The 17,664-nt window shown below is 44.7% G+C and overlaps 1 protein-coding gene across 3 annotated transcripts in view; it reads left to right on the forward strand.

The window, feature by feature from the left end:
- Window positions 1–4,593, forward strand: part of LOC139272625 (TNF receptor-associated factor 5-like) — a 111,002-nt gene extending 106,409 nt beyond the window's left edge. For all 3 annotated transcript variants that reach the window (XM_070888702.1, XM_070888704.1, XM_070888703.1), the window contains 2 exons: window positions 144–309; window positions 2,865–4,593. In XM_070888702.1, the coding sequence (XP_070744803.1) occupies window positions 144–309; window positions 2,865–3,445 (747 nt within the window). In that variant the 3' untranslated portion in view covers window positions 3,446–4,593. The remainder of the gene's footprint in view (window positions 1–143; window positions 310–2,864) is intronic.
- The last annotated feature ends 13,071 nt before the right edge of the window (window positions 4,594–17,664 follow it).

A 17,664-nucleotide genomic window follows, 5' to 3' on the forward strand; every position in this document is an offset into this window, starting at 1 on the left:
TGTACATGTCTATGGGTCATTATGCTATTTGGTTACTGAAAGCCAAACAAAGCTGGAGTTACCGGCATGCTGATTTTTTTGTTTTCCTTTCCTGATCCTTACTGTATTAATTGTTATTTCAATGTATTGTTGCATTAAAACAGAAAATACTGGCTGGGCATGCTGACAAAATAATAACCATTGAGCAACAATCAGAACAACTTAGAAGATTCGCTCAAGAAGGAAATAATGAAATCTCAGCACTGAAGGAAATCATTAATATATTGAAGGAGAAGGTGGAAGGTGCTGAAAATAACATTGCATCACTAGGTCCGTATTGCAATCAACTTTTGTTTATTTTCTTTAATAGTACAATTTGTACTTTTAATTTTAAAGTTTTTTTTTTAATTTAATGTAAATTTGGTAGTTTTAAGGGCAAATATATTCTACTGAACTACTCAAAATTTACTTAAATTGGCATTATGAGTGAAGAATTATACTTACGAATATAGAATTATACCGACAATACACTCGGGCAGACCATAATGACACAGGAGGGTGTTTCTCACAAAATGTTCACTTTTAAACTGTCTCCAAATAGCGGTTCTAAAGCATAAAATGTGGCAACAAGAGGTAATTTCAGAGAAGATGCTAATTATACAGGTATCTTTATAATATTTGTGATTACAATGCAATTTAGCAGAATATACTTCCTCTTTAACATAAAGATTATACAGTACTATATGCTAATGTATGTTCTCATGGTAAACACAAACACCTAAAATGGTCTAATGTATCAAATGTAGTAGATCCAACTAATACCTAGTCTAACATCCCTGTGCTGCCGTAAATTTCTGTCCCTGCAAAATATGGTTGTTTTATTAAAGAACTCCCAATTCTCTGTGGTTCTCTATGGATGCGGAAGGAACATGGGAACAGAAATAGGCCAATCAGCCCCTTGAGCCTGTTCTGCCATTCAATTAGATCATTGGCTGATCTGTATCTCAACTGCATTTATCCACCATTGTTCCACATAACTTGTTAGCCTTACCCAACAAAAATCTATCGATCTCAGTCTTGAAAATGTTAATTGTCCCAGCATCCACAGTCTTTTGGGGGAAAGAGTTTGAGATTTCCACTAAACTTTGTGTGAAAAAGTACTTCCTGATTTCACTCCTAAAATGGACTATCACTAATTTAAAGATTGTGCCAGCTGGTTCTGGATTCCTCCATCAGATGAAATACCTCGATTTGTGAGTCTCCTGCTCCTGCTGACTCGCTCCTGCCCCCTCTCTCGCTCCTGCCCCCTCTCTCGCTCCTGCCGACACTCTCTCACTCTCTCACTGCTGCCCCCACACTCTCTCACTGCTGCCCCCACACTCTCTCACTCCTGCCCCCACACTCTCTCACTGCTGCCCCCACACTCTCTCACTCCTGCCCCCACACTCTCTCACTCCTGCCCCCACACTCTCTCACTCCTGCCCCCACACTCTCTCACTCCTGCCAACTTTTTCATTCCTGCCGTGGAATTTCACAGGAGGCTTCAGCGGCGCCGCGCCAGGGCACAACGCCGTTTGCACCCCGTTAGTGCCCCCAAGAGATTTGGCACAGAAACCATGAGCTGCCTTTTTTCCAAACATAAACCTATATAGACATATTGATAGATGGTTTATAAAACTCATTAGTGGCTTATTTAATTTCTAACAGGTCAGAGCTTTTTACATAAACTATATTACTGCATCTTTACAAAACTTTTTTTTAAATCCTACCTATTATCACCACGTTGCTTTGCATCTCAGTTTAAGGCACTCCTGGAGGGGGCTGCTTGCTCTGGGTCACCTCGGATCATCAATACCAATCGCAGTCTCCAGGGTCAATACACAGCGACCCAGCCCCGGATTCTCCAGGGTGCCCCCACACATATATACGTCCCCTGTCCCCAGAGAGCCCGTCCCCCCGCCCCCACCCTGTTGGTTTCTCTTTTGGGAACATAACCTTCTCCAGCCTTACAACCCGCTGAGATCTCTGTCATCCAATACGGGCTCCATCATTGGCTTCAGCTGCTGGAGGTCTAATCTCTGGAATTCCCTCCCTCTCTATCTCTCTTTCCTCCTTTAATACGTTCCTTAAAACCTACCATTTTGGGAGTAGCACAATGCACGCTCCAGAACAGACACTTCTCTCTGGCTTTAAGCCACTATTTTATACTTGACAATTCCCCTTTTGAACAGATGCTTCTCTGGCCACTGTTGTTTACTCTACTGTTAGTCGACTGTTCAACGACCCATTCTCTCATTTTTCTCCCTCTCCTAATCGACTTTCGGCCATTCTCTGCTATGGCTACCCTCTCGCGATTCGCGGCCTATTCTGCGTTAAAAGGTTACTGTTGCTTTGCACTGCCGCCATCTTTACGCTGCTTACGTTGTTTTCACTTTGAAAATCGCAGGACGCACACGTAGCTTGGAAGACTGGAATTGTGTATGCTTGAGAAATTCGCCCGATGCAGTTTCATTTTCAGCAAACACGGCCAAAACAAAAACCCGAGATTTCGGAGTTCCATTGCGAGATCAGGAGTGTACTTTACTCCAGGATCACGCCTCTTGTGATAGATTCACGAGAGTTGGCAATACTGCTTCCTGCTGGCTCTCTAATGCACCAACCACTTCGTATAATCCACCATTTTGTAATGTATCACAGAAACTGAATCGGCCTGTCACAGAATCTAAATTGTTTTGTCGTTGGAATTGCCCCTAAAGTGCCACATAATTCTAGGAGCCCTGGTTATTAATAATGTGTATATAGTAATACAGCTAATAATATTTTGAAATTTGTGAACATTTTAAAAGGCATAAATTTGATTATATTGTGTTTTTTTTCTACTTTAGTTACTTTTGAGCCCTGCCTGAAGCAACATGAATTATTGTTAAGTGCTCATAAGGAGTTACTGGAAAAGACTAATGAAAGATTTCGAGTTTTAGAAGCTACTGGCTACAATGGCAAACTGATTTGGAAAATCTGCGATTACAGAATGAGAAAGCAGGAAGCAGCAGAGGGACGCACTCTTTCTCTTTTCAGCCAGCCCTTTTACACTAGTCGCTGTGGATACAGGCTATGTGCTAGAGCTTACTTAAATGGAGATGGAGCAGGCAAAGGGACACATTTATCTTTGTTTTTTGTGGTTATGAAAGGCGAGTATGACTCTCTGTTGTTGTGGCCGTTCAAGCAGAAGGTCACCCTCACACTGCTTGACCAGAGCCCAAAGAAACATCACATTGTAGAGCTCTTTAAGGCGGATGCCAGCAGCACTAGCTTTAAAAGACCACTTTCAGAAATGAATATTGCTTCTGGATGTCCACGGTTTGTGCCTCACACTGTACTTGAAGGTGGAAAAACTGGAACATTTATAAAAGATGACACATTATTCATCAAAGTCATTGTAGATTTAGCTGATCTTGAAGATTTATAAAAGGATTTCCAAAAATTGAAAACTATTTATGCAATTCAAGGAATACATTTGCACACAAACTAAAGGAATAAATGTACATTGTACAACACTGAAAATTATCAGTAACTAGAAACATATATTTGTAATTTTTGTATTTCTATTTTTATATTAAACTCAATACCCTTATTTGTATAAAGACTTGTTTTTTAAATACTGATCAGTGCATCATTCAATTAGTGGCATTTTAATTATTTAATGTGATCAGACAGTTACTACCTAATACATAGGTGTAGAAATTCAACATTGTTGGCCATGTTATACGGGCATAAAATGGGCACAACGATGATAAAGTTAGCAGTGGGAGGACCTGCACCCGAATTGTGCCCGTCCCGAGGCCATTGCTAAATTCGTAAAGACCTTTTGTTAGTCGGCCCTGGCGGTTGCCTGAAACGAGTGTAGGCCTCATTTCAATACGGACCTAGGTCCTATATCCGTTGCAGGACCCAGTCATGGAATTTTTCGACAGGATAGTGGTGGTCCTGCTCTGCTCACCATTACCTGGTCCACAAACGGCCTAACCAGTGGCCCTTAAAAGGACAGCTGAAGGCCATCACCAAAAATGTAAGTATTTTCTCAATACTTCGTTTGATATGGAGCCGGCCTGTGCTCAGCCACCCTCTTCCCACCCCCCACCCCCAAAACGTACCTGAGTGCCTCTGTCGGCAAGGCAAGTGGCTCAAATTCCATCTGGCCACATTGTCGAGTTTGCCCCGACTATTACAGTGAGGTCCAAGGACCAATGTAGGACAGTCTCCATACTGCTCCATCTTGTCTGAACCCTGCATGAATTATGCACAGTTTTGGGCACTAAGAAATTTAGGTCCCATACCTTTTGTATAAGAAAAGCTAAATTCAGCTTTGTGTTGTATATTCTATAGAGTGGTAAGAAAATGAAGCATTTTTGTTCAGGTTTAGCTTGGAGGTGGTTCATTTAATTCAATTATAATACATAAGGAATGTGTTATGTATGTATGTATGTAAACCTGACCAAAATGTAAGACTTGCCACTAGGGGGCACACCTGTCGGTCACCCGTGCACCCCTGGGGCAAGCAGGTATAAAAGGTGATTCACCATGCTGCTTCCTCATTCTGGAGTCTGAATAAAGAGATCAAGGTCACAACAGTTTGAGCTTGCGATATAGTCTGTGGATTTATTCTCAACATAACAAATTGGCGACGAGTAATGGATCGCGAACTTTCACGCAGTAATGGCTGCCATTGGTATTCTTGAGAGATTTGTTGTGGGTGATGATTGGGAAGCCTTCATTGAGCACCTCAACCAGTACTTTGTGGCCAACGAATTGGACACGGCTGAAACAGCACTCAAGCGCAGGGCGATTCTCCTCACCGTATGTGGGTCATCGGTATATGGCCTCCTCAAAAATTTGCTGGCACCGGTCAAACCAACGGACAAATCTTACGCAGAGCTGTGTACGCTGGCTAGGGAACACATCAAGCGAAAGGAAAGCATCCTGATGGCCAGGTATCGCTTTTACATGCACCGTCGCTCCGAGGGCCAGAATGTGGCGAGTTTTGTCGCCGACCTAAGATGCCTTGCGGGGCAGTGCGAATTTGCAGGATCCTTGGGGGAAATGCTGCGGGACTTTTTTGTGCTTGGAATTGGTCATGAGGTCATTCTTCGCAAACTGCTGTCTGCCGATTCCCTAGATCTGAGCAAGGCCATCACGATAGCCCAAGCCTTCATATCCACGAGCGATAACACGAAACAGCTATCTTCACAGAATCGAAGCTCACTGGCAAGTACTGTGCATAAAATAATGTTTTCAGGAGGCAGATCTGTACAGGGCAGGGCTCACATGACAGCAGAGGCCAGACCTAAGCCTAGAGTGACTCAGAGTCCGCCGTGGGGCATGAATGCATATCCATTAGCACCATGTTGGCGCTGCGGGGGCAGCCATAGAGCTCATCAATGTCGATTCAAGCCCTATGTGTGCAAGGGCTGTGGAACAATGGGGCACCTCCAGCAAATGTGCAAATGATCTCTGACTCACCACATGACAGAGTCCAGAGAGGACGACCGATCCAGCGAGGATCACGAGTCGGTGGGCTGGGGCCCCCATACTACGGCCCAAGGTCCATGGGGACCACTAGGCCTCCCGCCACCACCGAAAGTCTCAAGGCCATTGCGGCCATCCTGGGCTTGCTAGACCTCAGGGTCAGCGACAATAGCCCGGAGCAGGCTGTCCAAATCACTAAACCTAGCACCATGAGTGTCATGGTAGACTCCCTACAGATCCGGCTATCCTGGGTGCTACGCAGTCACCAGACAGAATCACTCAGAACCGAACCTTCCATATGCCATCAGCAGAGAATGCATCATTATTGCACGGCCCCTCCATGCGACATCAGAATAAGTGATGTAGACCATGTTCAGAGCCCGAGTTGGGCCACTAGCACCACATTAGCCAAGGCGGGGGAAATGGAGTGTATGCAATGAAAATGGAGCGTTTATGAAACCATGTACCGGGCTAACGAGTAAAGCATTTGGACCAGACCAAACTGCGAACTACAGATAACCAGGAACCACTGTGAAAGGACCTGGCCCCCAGCAACTCACTAACACGATCAGCTTCGCCGTCAACCACGAGGATGAACCCACCATGTCAGGACTTCAACCCAGGCAATCGACCCGGGTATGCGGGGCGCCAGATCGCCTCAACTTGCACATAAGACTTTGGGGGGAGTAATGTTATGTATGTATGTAAACCTCACCAATATGTAAGACTTGCCACTAGGGGGCACACCTGTGGGAGACCTAAGGATCACCTGTGCACCCTGGGGCAAGCAGGTTTAAAAGGTGATCCACCATGCTGCTTCCCCACTCTGGAGTCTGAATAATGAGACCAAGGTCACAACAGTTTGAGCTTGCGATATAGTCCTATGGATTTATTCTGAACATAACAGAATGAAAAACCATCTGCTTTCAGAATCATGCACCCAACCTACAGCAATACAGAAGTTGCAAGGATCAGTTTGTTCCGAACAGAAAGCTTAAGGGGAAAAAAAGCAATACAATTCAAACACAAACAACTTTGTGATTATTTTTCTAATTACATGTACGACTGGCAGCTTCTTTTGCAATTCGCTGACGGTTATTCAAATCCACAAAGCCCAGGCAATTGTTTCAGAGGTATTTATAATCAGTTTGGAGTGTTCAAATCAGAGTCAGTCTAGGGGTTTCGAAGAGCCCAGTCAGACCACTTGCCTCCTGTAATTAGAAAATTATGGTTTATCATAAAATAAGAAATGATTCACAATTCTTTATCTATTTAAGGAGCTGGTATAGTCTTAACATCTAGTGTAAATATATGTACAAGAACATAAGAAACACGAGCAGGAGTAGGCCATTCAGCCCCTTGAGCCTGCTCTGCCATTCAATAAGATCATGGCTGATCTTCCACCTCAACTCCACCTTCCAGCCCTATCCTCATATCCTTTCATTCTCTTAATATCCAAAAATCTATCGATCTTTGTCTTGAATATGCTCAATGACTGAACATCCACAACCCGCTGGAGTAGAGAATTCCAAAGACTCACAAACCTTTGAGTGAAGACATTTCTCCTCATCTTAGTCTGAGACTGTGACCTCTAGTTCTAGACTCCCCAGCCAGGGAAAACATCTTGGCAGCATCGACTCTGTAAAGCCCTGTAAGAATTTTATATGTTTCAATGAGATCACTTCTCATTCTTCTAAATTCTCGGGAATATAGGCAGAGTCTCCGCAATCTCTCCTCATCTGGCAATCCCTTCCATCCCAGAGATCAGTCTATGAACCTGCATTGCACTCCCTCTAAGGCAAGTATATCCTTCCTTAGGTAAGGAGACCAAGACTGTATACAGAACTCCAGGTGTGGTCTTACCAAGACCCAAGTTTCCCAACCTACCTTAGTTAATTCGCCTCTCATACCTACATTGTTACACTCATAATAAATGGTGAGACTGAGTACTGTGTGTAATGAGCAAGTGTGACCTTAGCTCCTTTATTACAATTCCAGAGTGCAGGTAGCTCGTGGGTGGCCTGCTTATATACTGTGCTCCCAAGGGATGCTGGGATCCCTTGGGACTCCAACAAGTGGGCCCTCTGGTGGTCAGGTGTCATGCAGGTTACATAGGGTTAAATACATTACATCACTCCCCTGTGAAGTCAACAGCACACATATTTACAAGGTGAGACAATCTGGGGCTTTGCGTTCCCTTGTCGATCGTCTCGGTGCAAATGCTGGTGTGGGTGGATTGTTCAGTTCTTCACTGGGCTGCTGGGCAGCCAGCCTTGCCGGGCTGCCGGGGATGATGAGTTTGGTTCCGTGGTCAACTGTGATGTCAGTTGCCACGTGTGTGTGTGTGTGTGTGTGTGTGTTTTGGAAGGTCGAAGTTGGTGGTGTCCTCTTCGGGTTGTTCGTAGCTTTTGGTGAACCGCAATTTGATTTGGTCCAAATGTTTTCCGTGCATTTGTCCATTGGTCAGTTTGACCTGAAACACCCTACTCCTCTCTTTGGCTGTGACCGTGCCAGTGAGCCATTTGGGACCATGTTCATAATTGAGCACAAACACAGAATCATTGATCTCAATATCGCATGAGAAATTTGCGCGGTCATGGTACACACTTTGTTGATGCTGTTTGCCCTCCACGTGATCATGGAGATCAGGGTGGACAAGAGAAAGCATTGTTTTAAGCGCCCTTTTCATGAGCAACTCAGCTGGGGGAATCCTGGTGAGTGAGTGGGGTCTGGTGCGGTAGCTGAGCAGTACTCGGGACAATCGGGTCTGCAGGGAGCTTTCAGACACGCGTTTCAAGCTTTGCTTGATGGTCTGAACTGCCCCTTCTGCCTGGCTGTTGGATGCGGGCTTGAACAGGGCAGATGTAACATGTTTGATCCCATTGCGGGTCATGAATTCTTTGAATTTAGCACTGGTGAAGCACGGCCCATTGTCACTGACTAGGACATCAGGCAAGCTGTGCGGGGCAAATATAGCTCGTAGACTTTCAATGGTGGCCATGGATGTGCTTAGAGACATTATTGCACATTCAATCCATTTTGAATAAGCGTTCACGACAACCAAAAATATTTTGCCTAGGAATGGGCCCACATAGTCTACTTGGATCCTTGACCACAGTTTGGATGGCCATGACCACAAGCTTAGCGGTGGCTCTCTGGGTGCATTGCTCAACTGAGAGCAAGTGTTGCACTGGCGCGCGCATGACTCAAAATCTGAATCAATGCCAGGCCACCACACGTGAGATCTGGCTATGGCTTTCATCATTACGATGCCTGGGTGGGTATTGTGCAGTTCGCAAATAAATGTGTCTCTGCCTTTCTTGGGCAAGACCATGCGATTGTCCCACAAAAGACAGTCCGCCTGAAGGGACAACTCATCTTTGCGCCTGTGGAATGGCTTAAACACTTCTTGCATCTCCACTGGGGCACTGGACCAGCTCCCATGGAGGGCACAGTTTTTTTTAACCAAGGACAGTAAAGGATCCTGGCTGGTCCAGGTCCTGATCTGGCTGGCCGTAACGGGGCACTTCTCGTTCTCAAATGCCTCCATAACCATGAGCAAGTCCGCTGGCTGTGCCATTTCCACCCCAGTGCAATGGCAGCCGACTGAGAGCATCTACGCAGTTCTCTGTGCCCGGTCTGTGGCGGATTACATAGTTGTATGCCGACAGCGTGAGCGCCCATTTTTGGATGCGGGCAGAGGCATTGGTATTAATCCCTTTGCTCTCCGATAATAGCGATATGAGCGGTTTGTGGTCAGTTTCAAGATCAAACTTGAGGCCAAATAAGTACTGGTGCATTTTTTTTACACCGTAAATGCACACCAGAGCCTCTTTTTCAACCAGGCTGTATGCCCTTTTGGCCTTGGACAAACTCTTGGATGCATATGCAACCGGTTGCAAAATCCCTGATTCATTAGCCTGTTGTAACACACACCCGACCCCGTATGACAATTGTTTACATGGGTTATGTTAGATCACAAGTTTCTGGCTTGTTAGATCACAAGTTTGTTGGATCACATTAAGTTTCTGGCCTTCTTAAAGGCAGCCTCTTGTGAAATCCCCCATACCCAGTCGTCTCCCTTGCGCAGCAGCGCATGTAGGGGTTCTAGCAGGGTGCTAAACCCAGGTAGGAAATTACCGAAATAGTTAAGGAGTCCCAGAAATAGTTAAGGAGCTCCGTCACATTCTGTGGTCGTGTCGCGTTCTTATGGCCTCCATCTTGGCGTCGGTGGGTCTGATGCCATCTGTAGCGATTCTCCTTCCTAAGAATTCGATGTCCTGTGCCAGGAAAACACACTTCGAGCGTTTCAACCTGAGCCCCACGCGATCCAACCGACTAAGAACCCCCTCCAGATTCTTCAAGTGTTCCACGGTGTCCCGACCTGTAACCAATGTGGCGTTCTGGAAGACCACTGTGCAAGGAACCGACTTTAGCAGGCTCTCCATGATCGCTACGGCCAACCGAATCCCAAATGGGCACCAGTTGTAGATAAACAGACCTTTGTGCGTGTTGATGCAGGTGAGGCCTTTCGAAGACTCCTCCAGCTCCTGCGTCATGTAGGCCGAGGTCAGGTCCAGCTTGGTGAATGTCTTCCCTCCAGCCAGGGTCGCAAATAGGTTGTCTGCCTTGGGTAACGGTACTGGTCCTGCTGTGAAAAACGGTTAATCGTTACTTTATAGTCTCCGCAAATTCTAACCGTACCATCCTCCTTGAGTACCGGGACAATCGGACTGGCCCAGTCGGTGAATTTCACCGGCGCGATGATGCCTTCGCGTTGCAGCCTGTCCAGTTCAATGTCCACTTTTTCACGCATCATGTATGGTACTGCCCGAGCCTTGTGGTGGATGGGTCGCGTACCAGAAACCAAATGGATCTGCACTTTCGCAGCCGAGAAGCTTCCAATGCCTGACTCGAATAATGATGGGAACTTGCTTAGATCCTGGGTGTAATGTCCCTGCATCTTACTACAAACTCACACGAGGCATGGTTATATCAGATATGGTCACTCTGTGACCTTCCCCTTTATTGCCAGGACCAAGGAGTGCTGACCCTGGGTGGGACCTTCCCTTTTATACCTGGAAACCCAGGTGAGGAGTGTCTCCCGCAAGTTCACCCCCTGTGGTCAGGGTGTGCATTTCTATGGTACAGGTACAGTGTACATGAGTTACAGTTACATGACTATGTCATTGCAAGATGGTTAAATACATTTCACTGGATGCATGAGGTGTTGTCGACGGACGAAAACGCTCGGATGTCGTCCCAATTCCAGCAGATTTTCCCCAGCCAGCTTCTGCCAAACAACATGGGGCCATCCCCTGGCACAATCCACAGCGGGAGTTCGTGTACTGCTCCATCATAGAAGACTTTGACTTCAGTGCTGCCAATTACAGGGATTAGTTCCTTGGTGTAAGTCCTTAGTTTGGTGTGAATGGGGCTGAGCTTGGGCCTGTGTGTCTTCTTTCCCCACAGCCTGTCAAAGGCCTTTTTACTCATTATGGACTGACCTGCCCCCGTGTCCAGCTCCATAGCTACTGGAATGCCGTTCAGTTCAAATTTCAACATTATTGGTGGGCATTTCGTCGTGAACGTGTGTACCCCGTACACCTCTGCCTCCTCAGTACGAGTTTCCAATTCAGTCTGATCCACTGTGGATCGATCTTCCTCTGCAATGTGGTGGTTTGAAGGGTTTGCAGCTCGCCTGCACATTCGTTGGAGGTGTCCCATTGTTCTGCAACCATTGCACTCATAGTGCTTAAAGCGACATTGATGGGGCCGATGATCACCTCCGCAACGCCAATAGGGTTTTAACTGCCTCGCATTAACAGATGATGGCGGACTCTGGGTCAATTGATGTTGGGCCACAGCAGCCGGCGTGTACATTCTGCCCTGTTCATTTCTGCTCAAAACCAACATTACTTTATGCACAGTACTGGCCGAAACTTCTTTGTTCTGCGAAATCTGCTTGGTGGTGTTGCTGGTGGACATAAATGCCTGGGCTATCGTTATGGCTTTACTCAGATTCAGAGTTTTTACAGTCAACAGTTTGCAAAGGATTGTCTCAATATCCGATGCCCAGTACAAAAAAGTCTCTGAGCATTTGTTCGAGGAATCCCTCAAACTCACAATGTCCTGCGAGGTGCCTTAGTTCGGCGACATAGCTCACCACTTCCTGGCCCTCCGATCGTTGACACGTGTAGAACCGATATCTCGCCATCAAAACGCTTTCCTTAGGATTTAGGTGCTCCGGACCAGCGTACACAATTCTTCATAGGATTTCTCTGTTGGTTTTGCTGGGGCCAGGAGATTCTTCATGAAGCCATAGGTTGTTGCCCCACAGACAGTTAGGAGGATCGCCCTTCGTTTGGTGGCGTTCTCGGGCCCTTCTAGCTCGTTGGCCACAAAGTATTGGTCGAGTCTCTCCATGAAGGCCTCCTAATCATCCCCTGCTGAGAACTTCTCCAGGATGTCAACTGTTCTTTGCAATTTCGCACGGTTGTTCATTACCTCGTATCCAATTATTACACTCATAATAAATGGAGACTGAGTACTGTGTGTAATGAGCAAGTGTGACCTTAGCTCCTTTATTCCAGAGCTAGGATGCTGGGATCCTTTGGGACTCCAACAGGTGGGCCTTCTGGTGGTCAGGTGTGATGCATGTTACAAAGGGTTAAATACATAACATACATAGTTTGCGTTGTTCAGATTTAAGACCCTAGTTTCGGATTTAACTAAATCTCAATCTCAACATAAAATTCTATTGTTTTCTACCCCTTGTTTCCTAGTTCCACCCAAAGTGATTCTACATCTTGTTTTTCAGAGCTAAGATCCTTTGGCTGGAATTTTCGAATTTTTCAGAGTGGTAACGGGCGCAATCAGTGACTGGTCAAGTGGAAAAGTTTTTATTTTGATAGTGGATCAGGAACCCGCTGTCATCTCTCTCCCATGCACCTTTCCCTCTGATGCATCTGCCATCACAGAACCATTCCAACCGACTGTAGTGGGGAACCCCCAATTGAAATGATTATCAGGTAATTTACAGGCACTTAGCCTTTTTTCAATTACTTTTAAAACTTCCCTCCATGGCCATGGGATTCAATCTGAGGCGAAAGTTCCATGGCCATTGCTCCAGCTGATTACTTGTCAGCATGAAATGTTCACTGAGTCATGAGCAAATTTGCAGAAGGTAAATAAGATCAGAGAGATGAGCGCATGGCTCAAAGACTGGTGTGGGAGAAATGGGTTTTGATTCATGGGACACTAGCACCAGTACAGGGATAAGAGGGAGCTGTTCCGTTGGGACGGGCTTCACTTGAACTGTGCTGGGACCAATGTCCTGGTGAATTGAATAACTAGGGCTGTAGATAGGGCTTTAAACTAAATACTGTGGGGGATCGATCAGGTGAGTGGAAATTTAAAAAGTGAAAGAGAAAGGAGAAGGCAATAGTGCAGTGTAGCGATAGGGGTAATGATAACCAGAGTGTGACAGGAAGGGACAGAGTGTATAAACATAAAAGTGCATCAGAAAGTGGGGTCAGAATAGGGAAAAATGGTAAAAAGACTAAATTAAAAGCTCTTTATCTGAATGCATGCAGCATTCGTAACAAGACGGACGAGTTGACGACACAAGTAGAAATAAATGGGTATGATCCGATAGCTATTACAGAGACATGGTTGCAAGGTGACCAAGGCTGGGAACTGAATATTCAGAGTTTTTTGACATGTCGGAAGGATAAGCAGAAAAGAAAAGTAGGGGTTGCTCTGTTAATAAAGGATGAGATCAGTGCAGTAGTGAGAAATGACATTGGCTCAGAAGATCAAGATGTAGAATCAGTTTGGGTGGAGATAAAAAATAATAAGTCACTGGTGGGAGTAGTCTATACGCCCCCTAACAGTAACCACTCTGTGGCATAGAGTATAAATCAAGAAATAATGGAGGCTTGTAAGAAAAGTATGAAAATAATCATGGGCGAATTAAATCTTCATATTGATTGGACGAATCCAATTGGCAAAGGTAGCCTTGAGGAAGAATTCATGGAGTGTATTTGGGATGGTTTCTTAGTACAATACATTGTGGAACCAACCAGGGAGCAGACTATTTTAGATCTGGTAATGTGTAATGAGACTGGATAATGATCTCATAGTAAAGGATCCTCCTTGGAAAAGTGTTCAGTTTGAGGATGAGAAAGTTGGGTCTCAAACTAGTGTCCTGAACTTAAATAAAGGCAATTACAAAGGTATGAAGACAGTTGGCTAAAGTGGACTGAGAAAATAGATTAAAGGATAAGATGGTAAATAAGCAGTGGCAGACATTTAAGGGATATTTCATAACTCTCAGCAATGATATATTCCAGTGAGAAAGAAAGTCTCTAAGAGAAGGATGAACCATCCGTGGCTAACTAAGGAAGTAAAGGATGGTATCAAATTGAAAGCAAAGGCATACAATGTTGCGAAGATTAGTGGAAGGCTAGAGGATTAGGAATTTTTTAGAAACCAGCAAAGGACAACTAAATATAAATAATGAGAGAGAAGATAGATTGAGAGTAAACTAGCAAGAAATATAAAAACCAACAGTAAGAGCTTCTACAGGTATATAAAAAGGAAGAGAGTAGATAAAGTAAATGTTTTTCCCTTAGAGGATGAAACTGAGGAATTAATAATGGGAACCAGGGAAATGGCAGTGACTTTGAACAAATATTTTGTATCGGTCTTCATGGTAGAAGACACAAAAAGCATCCCAATAATTGATAATCAAGGGGCTATTGGGAGGGGGGGAGCTTAAAACAATCACTATCACTAGAGAAAAAGTACTAGGCAAACTAATGGGACTAAAGGTGGACAAGTCCCCTGGAACTGATGGCCTGTATCCTAGGGTCTTAAAAGAAGTGGCTGCAGCGATAGTGGATGCATTGGTTGTAATCTACCAAAGTTCCCTGATTTCTGGAGAGATCCTAGCAGATTGGAAAACTGCAAATGTAATGCCCCTATTAAAGAAAGGAGGGAGACAGAAAACAGGAAATTATAGACCAGTTAGCCTAACATTTGTCATTGGGAAAATGCTGGAGTCCATTATTAAGGAAATAGTAGCAGGACATTTAGAAAATCATAATACAATCAAGCAGAGCATGGCTTTATGAAAGGCCAATCATGTTTGAAACATTTGCTGGAGTTCTTTGAGAATGTAATGAGCAGAGTGGATAAAGGGTGTTAGATCTCTTAATTTCCAATGAAATACGAACTCCGATTGTAGTTTTAACTTCTTTAATTTTGGCAGACAGCAGTAACAAGTTCTTGGCTTTAAGCCAGGTCTTTGTCCTTCTGAGATCGCATGGTCAAAATGGCTGTACTTATACCTGGATCAATTTACAGAAAAGAACTCGCCGCCTTTGACCTTACTGGCTCAATTAATAGTCTTTTAACCTTTTAATTGGCTCGCTACTCAAGGGTCCTAAAATGTCAAGTTGATTGATGACTTAATGCAACATGCTGAACTGCATGTAGCAGCCTTGACTTGGGGGTCTGTGAATTTTCACAGTCTGTCTAAATGCAGCCTGTTTGAATTCTCTATCAATCCCCCCTTTGATTCTTTCACAAACTGAATCACAAAACATCAGGTATCACTGGTTAAACATTCTACAAAATAATTTCATACATGTTAATAGAGTTTCCTTCTAAAATTTGTTGATGTGTTTCGCCATATATCGTGGCCATAATGGAAGTCTGGTTTTAGTAGGTTAATTAACCTTATTCCAATTTAATCCAAATCAATATCTTAGTTCAACCAGTAAACAACCTTCCCTTAAGCATAACATACTCCTGTGCCACGTACAGACGGTCTGCTGGGACCTGCAAGGTGTCTCACCTGCGGGACAGCAGCTACAGCCACCTGGTCGCAACAACATTTAATCAACATAAACAAACAATATAAAAGTAAAACAATTACAACAAATAGAATTAAACCTTCCACCAATGAAGTTCCTATTGAACCTAGCCATTCAGTGGCTCCACTTCACAAAGTGAATGACGGAGATTGCTTAAGTTTTTCTACCTCCTTTTGGATATGCTCCGTTAAGTGGGTAATTTCTTCGGAGCTATCTGGGATATATGTGCAACACTCAGTTCCGAGTAGGGTGCAAGTACCTCCCTTTTCAGCCAGGATGTAATCAAGGGCCAGTCTATTCTGTAGGGCTACTGTGCGGATTGCTACCATTTCTGCATTGATTTTAACTAGGGCCTCTGAGGTATCATTGACTACCCGTTCCACAACGGATGCCATGTTAATGGATTCCCTTGCCAGTTTGGCGGTCCCATACCCGGGGATCAGAATGGCAAAGAACCTCTCTGTTTCTGTGATAGCTCTCCGACAGTGACTTTATATGATACATATAAGGCACAATGTAGGCTAAATAGCAGGATCCCATCCAATTCTGGGGCAGCCAAGGGTAGGCCTTGTGGCCACACACCCAATAGGTGCCATTATATGCAATGAATGTTAGCTGTTTCTTTGTCAGCAACACTCCGGGGCCTGTCCAGGCTTTTCCATCTGTTTTATTCAGAATCCCCGTTACGTTAAAAATTCCCACATCGGCCCAGTTTGGACGGTTCCGTGGCTTGATTATGTTATAATTCCGGGAGCAGTTACTATACCCCATATTTTGGCTTCCTTTGATGTTTCTAATCAGACAGACCGATTCCCCCGGTCTTCCTATTCCCGTTGTATTAGTGATAACAAAAAATGGGGGCCGTTTGGAATTATTATAGCACGGTTGGTATCCCCCTTCAAAGGTAGTCAGATTGTAACCTGCTGACTTCCATTTACGTGCCCAATTTTCCGTATCCTGAAACGCATTGCCTGTTTTGTTTTGATTAATTATTCACTCAGCCATTTCCGAGATATTCAAGGGAACTGGCCTCAAGGGAATCCCTCCCTTTGTGAATAGGAATATGCGCACACACCCAACAACTAGAAATGTTACCTTGTTTGGCATAAGTGTATGACATATATAAAAAGGTATTTACATGTAATTCCCTTGCTACCCTACTATTTCCATTTGGTGCAGAGGGTCGGCTAGTAAGAAGTAGGCCAATGCCTAGAATACCTACAATCAATAATACAGTAAATTTATACATTTCCCAAAAAGTAATTGTCCTTATTAGATTTCAGCTTCAGTTACGGATGCTCATTTAATGTGTGAAGCGTGGATCCAGGCTTTCTTTCCTTGGACTTTAACAGCTGCCTGGGTGGTCAATAATACTTGATAAGGTCCCTCCCACTTGGCACCCAAAGGTTCTTTATGCAACTTTTTCACATACACCCAGACTCCCGGGATGATGTCGTGTCCTCCTTCGGGTGGATTACCCCAAGCTGCCGATACCTGTCGGGAAACAGAACTAATAGCATTGGTTAGGTTCTGACAGTATGATAACAAAGTGTCACTCATTAAGTGAACATCAGCTTTCCGTAAATCGATAGTTCCTGGCAGCGACATGGGTCTTCCTGTTAGAATTTCAAATGGGCTTAGACCTGTAGTTCTGTTTGGGGTTGCCCTAATGCTACATAGCACTATTGGTAGTGCCTGGGGCCATGGTGTTCCTTCTTGGTGATATTTGGCAAGCCGTTGTTTCAAAGTTCGATTCATTCGTTCTACTTGTCCTGATGATTGTGGATGATAAGGACAGTGTAAATCCCACGTAATGTTCAGTAACCTACAGACTTCTTGGCAGACAGCACCTGTGAAGTGTGTTCCCTGATCTGAGTCAAAGCTACTCGGGACTCCCCATCGGGGAATGTAATCCTTACATAAGACCTTTGCAGTGTGATTGGCTGTGGCTCTTTTAGTTGGGACAGCTTCTACCCATCTAGAGAATCTGTCGACCATGACAAGAATGTTAGTGTATCCTTGGCATGAAGGAAGAGATATATAATCAACCTGCAGATGCTGGAATGGTCCGACAGGGGCAGGGGGCCTCAGTTGGGGCATTACCGTGATGGGTCCAGAATTATTTTTCTGGCAGACCACACAGCGGTCTGTTACCAGCTGGGCATGTTTTTTAAATACCCGACCCCACCAGCTTTTCTGGAACCGTGCCGTCATCTGTTGTGAGGCCAAGTGTCCCCACGAGTGGATCTGTTGGGCTAAAAAAGGCATAAGCGCTTGTGGC

This window comes from Pristiophorus japonicus, chromosome 9, assembly GCF_044704955.1.
Source record: "Pristiophorus japonicus isolate sPriJap1 chromosome 9, sPriJap1.hap1, whole genome shotgun sequence".
NCBI lineage: Eukaryota > Metazoa > Chordata > Chondrichthyes > Pristiophoridae > Pristiophorus > Pristiophorus japonicus.